Here is a 9,328-nt window from a genome sequence, read left to right on the forward strand (position 1 = left end):
ATTTCAGTGATGTTGAAAATAAATCCGTCTTTGTTTCTGTCCTTTGAGAATATTAATATGATGGCGGAATAGAAAACGGAACAAAAATAATTAAAGTTACAAAATAGTGGAAACACTTCCTGCAAATTATTTCAAAATAAAACGCTACAGCATTTTGGTGTTGGCAACAGAGGAACTCACTCGAACAGTCTTGTTCTCTTATCTAAAAACACTGTTAAAACTGCATTTTTGTAACGATGTTGAACAGAATGTTGTGTGGCGCAAAGCACAAGTCCCTACGGCGACTTTTTTCAGCTTTGTTGAGATGAGGCTGAAATGTTCTCTTCCAGTGTAGTTCTAGCTTGTCGCCACTGGAGGGCAACATTTCCCCTCCTCTTTGACACCAACCAGTTTGCAGCGCTGTAGCTAGAGTGTGTGTAGCACGACAGTGTGTAGTTCAGATAGATGAACTATTTATTTAGCTTAAGAAATTGGAAATGTGGCATGAGAGCTGTAAAAACAGTCAAATACGGGTTTCTCACGCTTGTTGCTTAAGAGTTGGCAGTGAGACAGATTTAAGAGTACAACCAATACAAGACTTCTCTCTAGATGTTTGCACTATCAAGTCTTTATTTTAATGTCACATTCTTGAAGAAAAAAACTTTATCACAAACTGACATAAAATGTCGCATTAGTCCTCGTTCTACCAGTTATCTGTACCACATGACCTTCACACACAAGCTGCTGATACATAAACAAATGAACACAACTCTTAAAAAAGCACATTAATCCAAAACTACCATCAGTGAGCTACAGCTCTGGAGTCACTGTAATTATTTCCCAACCCTCTTAAAATGCCAAACCCATCAAATTAAAGACAGATGTTTTACACACAATGAAGGAATTTGATCAGAACTTCATTTCCCATTCAATCAACGAAACTTGTGTTCAAAACTTCCACCAGGTGAAAAGGGATTTCGAGGTTCTGTCTCATAGACCGTAACCGTCGACATATAAACATAACCGTAACGTAATTATTCAAATGTAAATGCAAAACTAAATTATCAGACTTCATTGACCAGAGAAGACTTAAGAATAAACCATCCAGAACAATGGGCAGCATGGCAATGACAATAAGTAATCACATATTTGAAAAGCATTGGCATTAATATTTTAAAGTCACATTTTTAATTCAAGCGTCTCTTTTTAATGCAACTAAAACCTCAAGTCACCCAACACCAGCAGAAGAACTTCAGTTCTTGTGTGTGATCTCAGCGTTGTTATGATAGCTACATTTCTGCAGCTTCAGACCAATGTGTTAATTTTATTTAACCAAATTTTAATCATGTAAAACTCTTCATGTCTAGTTGATTTAAATTTGAGTTATATAGATCTATTACTCTAGAATCTAACGGAAAAACAAATTTATCATTTAGGCTTAGCACCTTCATCGCCTATAAATCGCCCGGTAAAGATGAACACAGGCCACTGGTGCACATGTGGCGCCTGAACGTGGGAGAATTTTGGCCCGCGTGATCGCTCGTCTGCATGTTTCTTCAGCGAAGACACTTTGAAGACTATGTGCTACCTGGTATGTAGCATCATGCAGACTAAAATGGCAGCGACATTTGAGGGTGCGCCATGTTGCTCTGAAGACTTCCAAGTCTCAACAAAGATCCAGGACAGATTTGTTAATGACGGGGTTGGTCCAGTCATTTCTTAAGTCATCCAAGTGATTGTCAAAGTCAATCAAGTTCTCGTAAGACCTGCCCACCAGCAGAGCAGAGGTGATCTTCTGTGCTTCGCTCCAGTCCTCAAAAGAACCCCTAGGAGATAAAAACACAAATAGATCCATTAGTTCATCATCTCTTTATTTAGTTTGCTTTAAACTTTGTAAGTTAATGGTCAAACATTTAGTTTATATGCAGAAGACATCAGCTTTCCACTGGGTACGTAAGCCTGCAAGCTCCTCTCCCACCATGAGCGTTTCAGATGCAGAACGGCAGAGAAAGTGTTCCATGCAGCTTGCATGGCGCGACTCCTGCAGTGCGCTCAATAACAAGCGGGGTTCTTTATTTTGTGTTCACCTCGGCTACGGAGGTTTCACAGGTATTGATGCACTTTTTTTTTTTTAATTAAGTAAAGCTTCACATGACTTTTATTTTGAAAGTTTCTGAATGTTTTAGTATGGCCCGATTCAAACTGCAGAGCTTGACGTGTTCTGGAAATGTAGCAGGTGAAAAATTTAATCGAAGTGTACATTTCGCAGAATGACACGTCCAAAACGCTTGCACGTCCAGTGGGAATGCGCAATCAGACGCGTACATTGTTACTTCTCTGTTTCTCCACTTGTTTTCATGATGATCATAAATGACCACAATGGGCTCTGAACAGCTCACTGTTAATCTGCTGTTGTCCACCTGCAGAATCAAAACAAATAAAATCACACATCCGTATCAGGAAACAGGAAAGGTATGGATATTTTTGCATTATTTGCAGAAATATGTCTAATACACAAATGGTTCTTTTGTTCCAGGACAGTCAACATTTGTACGACTTTTCAAGCAGCGGATCTCTAGATTCTGATTGATTAATGTGTTGTACAATAATTACAAGTCTTATTTAAATAACTTTACCATAACAATGGCAGCTTCGCTGAAGTTCTCGGTGATCCTAGCAGCCACTTTTTCTGCAACTTGGTTTGGTCTAAAGAGATTAGCACAAATGAAACAGTGAAGGGACTAATGTGAGGTATTTGTGGGAATGGTTTGTTAAAGAACAAAAGACAGAAGAAACTGTTTGTACTTTGAATCCTTTTTCCGTTCATTGGCTTGATAATATCCAGCAATGATATAATTGTTTTCTTTACACCAAGTGTCGATCTGAGAATAAAAACAAACAGGTCAACATGTAAAACAAGAGGGCAACGGCAGTCACAATAAGTAGACTTCTGCGAAAGGGAAATATTTTCCACTGAAATTTAAATCTATTGAAGTGTATCTAAGAATTACCATCGCCGCATATTTTCAGTGCCTGAAAAGACGGCTCACAAAATGTTTTGTTGTACTTAAAAAAACAAACTATGTTTGACCTTAATATTAATTTTAGTGGCATAGTTTCATTTTTGTTTATGACAAAACATAACATCAGTCTAGTACATAAAGTCTTTAATAGTTCCCCTTTCTTGCAGGGCTAAAAAAAACCTACAGATGTGTGAGAACCACATTTAACATTCATTACACATGAAATCAATCAGCAAAGTGAGCTTTAAAGTTTTTAAATGAATAGTTTCTGGGTAGAAAAGTACTGATCGTCATAACTTCTGCATTTGATCTGGAAACATTTTTAGTAGTTCTGCCTTTCTCAAAACAACCAGAAATAACTGTAAATGTGTCTTTTTGTTTTAAAGCTTACACGACTTCTCAGTTAGTTTACAATTTTCCGTTGATCCAAACAATAACATTAGCCATGTTGGAAAATGCATGGTGAGTAGGGCGGATCAATTTACAAACACCTGTCAGAGAAAGTCAGAGCCTTTCAACAAACTAATGAAAGAGACTGATTCAACTAAGTTCAAACAATGCACGTTTAAACAAATTATCAACTAAAGAAAACAAAAAGGTAACGTTTACTTCACAAATACTAACCAGCGTCAAAGCTACTTCTAGCATTGGTGCCAGAGCGAGAGTACCGTGAAACAGAGGAACACAGTCCACACACAAAACTGGAACTCCGTGGCCGTCTTTCTTCTTCTCCTTCGATTTTTCTGCTATTAGCAATCCATTCACGGCACAGTGCGGATATTTGGCAGTATGTAAAAGCATTTTGCAATACGCCTGACTTGTCAGTTGAATAGGCATGTTGTTTAGGATGAGGCAGGTCCTGACAAAGTAGGAGAGTTGCTAGTTACACGATAAAATAGAGCTTCTGCCACCGTTAGCTAGCCTTACTTCTCATGCCCGAAGAAAAGTATACATTTACCACTACAGTCTCAGAATATGTGGTCTGAGGAACAACATTTCACACGCCGAATTTACCGATACTGTTATAGGAATTACAACTGCCGTCTTTTTGTTAAACTAATAACTCGTGTCCGGATAAAAGAGCTAATCGTTCATCCACCTTCCACTCTTTAGTACCACCGGAATTAACGTAAAACTCGATTGGTTCCGCGCACTTTACGTACTTCTAGTTTACGTACGTGACGTGTATCCGTTCAGAGAGATCCACTTCCAACGCGGAGGAAGGGAGACGCTGCAGGTCGTATGCGTTTTTAGCAACTATATCGTTTGAACATTACAAACACTGTTACACAAGTCACTTTTAAATTAAATTGTAATACTATTAATGCTGTGACTCGAACTACACTGCAAAATAACAGGAATAGACAGTTTCACACGGTCACTGTGTCAGAGCGGATCGGAGCTAGGAAGAGCTAACTTCTCGGCTAGCTACCGTTAGCAATAAAAATAAAATATGTAATATGTGTTTATACTGATTTCACAAAGCCTTGGGTATTTCGCCATGAATTAATTTTATTAATCTGTGTGAAACTAAAACAATAGTGAAAGTTTGCGTTTAAGAAGCAGAAGTGTTTCATAGACATTTCACCGGGCGCTGTGACCTTGTGTTTGTAGCTAATGCTAACATTAGCGTAGTCTCATAGGTAAACGTGAATCTTTGGATTGTTTGCACATCTCCAACAACATGACTACATGACTTTAGCAAAAGGTGTTTTATATGCGTCACTGTTAACATAATGTTTGGCGCCTACCTCACCTTTTAAGAATTACTGAATAAAATATGGTCACAGAACACAAATTTTATGTGTTGCACACCATCAGTGTGTGTGTGAATGGATGAATGATACACTGTAGTGTAAAGCGCTTTGGAGTCCTTACTCTGAGAGGCGCTATACAAGTGCGGGCCATTTATTGTGTTTACTAATGCGAAACGTGTTTTACTATTTACAGCTTCTACGTTTATTTCTATACTTTGGTATCAACATGGTTTTTATAGACTGTATGGTAAGTGTTTGATTTATTTCATATATTAAAGTTTTTAATTTTATCTACAGGATGCTGACAACAAGAGCCCTTACCCTTATTGGCAAACGTGCCATTTCTACATCTGTCTGCTTACGTGGAGGACATGGTATGTCAAATAGGCATAAACAGCTGCAGGTTTTTCTACAGTCTAAATGTTAACAAGTAATGTTCAAATTAAGTCTACTTCAGTATATGCTGAGTGTAGAAGCTTTTCTAAAATAAATAGGAAAATGATGCACACCATTATGCATGGTATAGATTTGTTCTCCCCAGCTCCAACACACTTGATTCAGAGAAATAAATGGTCTAAACGTAGTTTAATAAAGTAGCAGAAGCTTTGCAGTAGACTATCAATTTCAACCAGGTGGGAAAAGCAAGAAATGGTAAACACGGAAACTGTTGTAGGAAGTAGTTTTTATTTTTTTTAATAATTGACACACCTCATATCACATCCACAGGTTGGAATAATTGTCACATTATAGCTGAATGGTTCTTTGTTTTACAAGTTGAGCCAGTGAGGGTTACAGGAGGACAGGTTACAGTGTTTTCCCTGCCACATTTTGTCACGATAATTAAAGCTTTTTTTCCTTAGTATTTCTCTTATCCAATGGCACCATCTAGTGGCTGACAAGCGTATCACACAAAACCGCTGTTCCTCTGTTTTTTTAAGATGGCTACTTCACATTTCTGTTTATAAATGTGCTTCTGTAGCCGACAAACCGAGCTAAAACATGCTGTTTTAAGAGTATTCTCATGTCATGTTGTACTTTCATATATTTATATTTTAGAGATTTACTTGTCTGTGAAAAGTTCATCAACTCTGCATCAGCCGAGGTATTCCTTAAATGTGAAGCGTCTAAGTGGTAGTCTAACGCTATTGGTTAGTTCTGGTCAGTTTCCTATTGCACGGAGCTCTGCCGGGCAGGGGGCGTGCTTAGCAAAAAATAAATAAAATAGATGTATTGCTTATATTATATCACAGTACTAGGGCTGGGGGTAAACGATTATTTTTAAAACGATTATTCTGACGATTATTTTATCGAATAGTCGACTATTCTAATGGCTATTTAGAAAATTAATCTAATGATTATTTTTCTATTGCACAATTAACAAAAAACATAAAATCTCAAATAAATTCCTCAAAAAATTGATAAATTCTTACTGTAAGAGAATAAACACTACAGGCCTTCCATTTTGTATAACACTGCTTTTATTGTGTTGTGGTTGGTTATGTTCTGGTGACGTGTAGAACTTTGGAGTGCAGGCTGCTGCCTGAGAGGTGGTAGAAGATGGAGTGTCTCCATGCTGCTTTGTTTTGGTCACTTATGTGCGTGAGGCGAGTGGTCTTACGGGTTAAACCAAACTCAGGTGATATTTTACACTAAACCGAAAACCCACAACACTCTAAATTTAATAAAAGGGAGATCTACACCACAAAAAAGATGCACTCTAAACCAAAACGTAACAGCTTATCCCAACGCAAGAAGCTGTTAGCGAAGATGCTAACAGTAGCTTTACCAACATTAAGTTCAAGTTACCAAGTTTAAATAAACCAAAAACACCCAGCAGCAAACAGACCAGCATGGAGGAGAGACTGCTACCACCAAAACAGCTCTCCTCATGTCTGAAAGAAGCTCCTTAATGAAGGGAGAAGCGCTCCCGGTGATTTTCTACATCTGCGATAGACACGAAGCAGCGCATCTGACCCCGGAAGTTGTTGTCCGTTGCCGGGAGACGAAGGGGCAAAACAGGAAAATAATCTAGTAGTGGACGGACGTTGTTCCGGGTCTTCGGTATTTGGCGGAGATGTTAGTGAAGGCGGAGAAGAGGGCGAACTAGAGGAAAAACAGGCAGATTCCTCCTCTATTCACAAACTCCTGGGGATGCAACAAGTGGGCGCGGTGCGTCGACTACCGGATCTGACGTCGACAAATTTTTAGAATCGAGCCGTCGACTTTGTCGAGGCTTCGCTACAGCCCTACACAGTACATGACAAGATAACCACTTTTACGGATTTCTGACAAATTATACATAATTTCTGAAAGAGGAAAACTCCGGAAAGCAGCTTTAAAACTTGGTACTGTCACTGCCATTCCAGTGTTTGTCTTGTAATGCTTACAGTTTACCAAAAAACAAAAACGGAGACATTTCCTAGGTTGCACAGATGTGCCTATATTAAAAAATAATTCCCAACATTAAAAAATATATATTTTAAATGGTAGCATTCTGAAGCTCTGTAATAAATAAATGAAGATCACATGTGAAGAATTCGATAAACTTTAATTATAACTGATGCTTACAAAGCTAATATTAAGTGACTAAAGCATGTATGTAAAGTATTTTTTACTGTATACAATAGTAATTCACTATATTCAGATTTAGTTAAAAATAACACTAAGTAGTAAACTGGCATGCTATTTTTTTTAGTTCAAATTGTACCAGAAAATAAAACAAACAGCTTTGTCCAAGTTGGTTTCAACATTTGAACAAGAAAACATGTTAATCAGACAATAAAGGTCAAGTTCACTAAAAACCCATATTTTTTTTACTTATGATCTTTTTTTTACTTATGATCAATTAAATTCAAGTTTATTTATTCAGCGCCAAATCACAACAAGAGTCGTCTCAAGGCACTTCACACAGTAAACATTCCAGTACAGTTCAGTTCATTAAGCCAATCAGTAAAACGTTTCCTATATAAAGAACCCAGCAAATTGCATCAAGTCTCTGACTAGTGTCAGTGTCTTTACAGCAGTCCTCATACTAAGCAAGCATGTAGCAACAGTAGAGAGGAAAACTCCCTTTTAACAGGAAGAAACCTCCAGAGGATCCTGGTTCAGTATGAGCAGCCATCCGCCATGACTCAATGGGGATCGGTTCCTCTTGATTTTAACATGTAGGCTAAAAGTGAAATATAGTGTTCTACCCCCATTTCCTGCAATGGCCTTTGAAAATAGATGGGGAAATGCTTGGATTAGAAAAGCCAGTGACATTTGCATGTCATTAATTAGCATGCTTCGACTCACCCATCTTGGCTCACAATGGCGAAGGTTGAGTCCAGGCTAGTGGAAGCAAACCATTAGCATTAGCAATACAGCAAAACTCCTTCAGGCTTGTTATTTTATTGAGATAAAACATCAGCATTGCAAAGCAAACAGTGAGTGGTAGAGTTGTGTTGATGGTAGCTGATCAGAGACAAGATGTCCAAACATTAGGAAATAAGACTCAAAACCTGTCGTCAGAAGCTCACTTCTCCTGGCTCACTTATAGTTCCTGAAACAGGAGCGCCAGTAATCTTTTTCCCCCCAGATTGACTCGCAAGGCACTTACACTAGAGATCACTACAAAGGTGTTGGAACAAAACAAGTGAACTTGTTTCTTCATATTCGGATGTCATCTGCGGTCAAATGCTTGCACTTCCTCCTTTAATCAGAGTCTTTCTAATGTAAGTGTCAAAAGGAGACATTCAATGTCAGACTCACTTTAGCAGTTGTTATCTTCATCAGGTGTTGCTAAGGTGGAGGACTACACTCTCCCTTCCTACTTCGACAGGCGGGAGATCCCTCTCCCTGACATTGCTTATGTGCAGAGCCTGACTCCTGAGCAGAAGTCCCTGAAGGAGAAGGAGAAAGGCTCCTGGGTTGCACTCTCCAATGACGAGAAGGTTGCATGTAAGGTTATGTCTTTGTTGGTTTAACTTTTTCGTTTAAACACTTGAGAAAGCCTTTGTTTTTAGACTTGTTTTCTGTGTGTAGTGTATCGCATCAGCTTTAAAGAGAGCTTTGCTGAGATGAACCAGGGTTCAGCAGAGTGGAAGACTGTGGTTGGAGGCATTATGTTCTTCATTGGTTTTACTGGCCTGCTCGTTCTTTGGCAGAGACATTATGGTAAATATAAACTTGTGTTCTCTTACTCAGCCATCTACTCTCATAAAAAACCAAATTGCTAGTTTTATTTTAGTGTCAGTGTTCACTGACTTGTAAATACTTTCTCTGTGCAGTATACGGGCCCGTCCCACACACCTTTGATCAAGAATGGAAGGAGAAGGAGCTGCAACGAATGCTGGACATGAGAATGAACCCAGTTGAGGGCCTCTCATCCAAGTGGGACTACGAGAATAAGCAGTGGAAAAAGTAATGGGACCACAGAGCCATGACACTTGATTGAGGCAGAGCCATCTCAAAGATATCAGAATACCTTGATTCAGAATTTTGTTTGTTCATACCTGCAATCTGTGTATTTTGGAAGAGCCCTTCCTCCTAAGGTCCACGTGTATAGCAGAATAAACCTCGTCAAACCAA

General features: G+C 38.6%; 2 protein-coding genes across 2 annotated transcripts; one reads left to right on the forward strand and one right to left on the reverse strand.

Moving 5' to 3' along the window:
* Positions 1–1,115: 1,115 nt before the first annotated feature.
* On the reverse strand, positions 1,116–4,133 carry emc8 (ER membrane protein complex subunit 8). The gene is made up of 5 exons (XM_015952912.3): positions 3,627–4,133; positions 2,785–2,861; positions 2,616–2,685; positions 2,305–2,399; positions 1,116–1,805 (listed from the first exon to the last, which is right to left on the reverse strand). The coding sequence occupies exons 1-5, from the start codon at positions 3,837–3,839 to the stop codon at positions 1,646–1,648; spliced, it is 615 nt and encodes a 204-aa protein (XP_015808398.1). The 5' UTR covers positions 3,840–4,133; the 3' UTR covers positions 1,116–1,645.
* Positions 4,134–4,145: 12 nt separating this feature from the next.
* On the forward strand, positions 4,146–9,328 carry cox4i1 (cytochrome c oxidase subunit 4I1). The gene is made up of 5 exons (XM_015952913.2): positions 4,146–4,239; positions 5,057–5,133; positions 8,534–8,698; positions 8,783–8,914; positions 9,028–9,328. Exons 2-5 carry the CDS (start codon positions 5,058–5,060, stop codon positions 9,162–9,164), a joined length of 510 nt encoding a protein of 169 aa, XP_015808399.1. The 5' UTR covers positions 4,146–4,239; position 5,057; the 3' UTR covers positions 9,165–9,328.

The sequence above is a fragment of the Nothobranchius furzeri genome, chromosome 9 (assembly GCF_043380555.1).
Source record: "Nothobranchius furzeri strain GRZ-AD chromosome 9, NfurGRZ-RIMD1, whole genome shotgun sequence".
NCBI classification, from domain to species: Eukaryota; Metazoa; Chordata; class Actinopteri; order Cyprinodontiformes; family Nothobranchiidae; genus Nothobranchius; species Nothobranchius furzeri.

Excerpts from the sequence above, each read along its gene's own strand:
- cox4i1 (XM_015952913.2), top strand. The coding sequence starts at position 5,058 with ATGCTGACAACAAGAGCCCTTACCCTTATTGGCAAACGTGCCATTTCT. Across the intron at positions 8,699-8,782 it reads CAATGACGAGAAGGTTGCAT|TGTATCGCATCAGCTTTAAA; the intron begins GTAAGGTTATGT and ends TTCTGTGTGTAG. Across the intron at positions 8,915-9,027 it reads TCTTTGGCAGAGACATTATG|TATACGGGCCCGTCCCACAC; the intron begins GTAAATATAAAC and ends TTCTCTGTGCAG.
- emc8 (XM_015952912.3), bottom strand. The coding sequence starts at position 3,839 with ATGCCTATTCAACTGACAAGTCAGGCGTATTGCAAAATGCTTTTACAT. Across the intron at positions 2,686-2,784 it reads GAACGGAAAAAGGATTCAAA|ACCAAACCAAGTTGCAGAAA; the intron begins GTACAAACAGTT and ends TAATCTCTTTAG. Across the intron at positions 1,806-2,304 it reads AGAAACAGAGAAGTAACAAT|GGGTTCTTTTGAGGACTGGA; the intron begins GTACGCGTCTGA and ends TTTATCTCCTAG.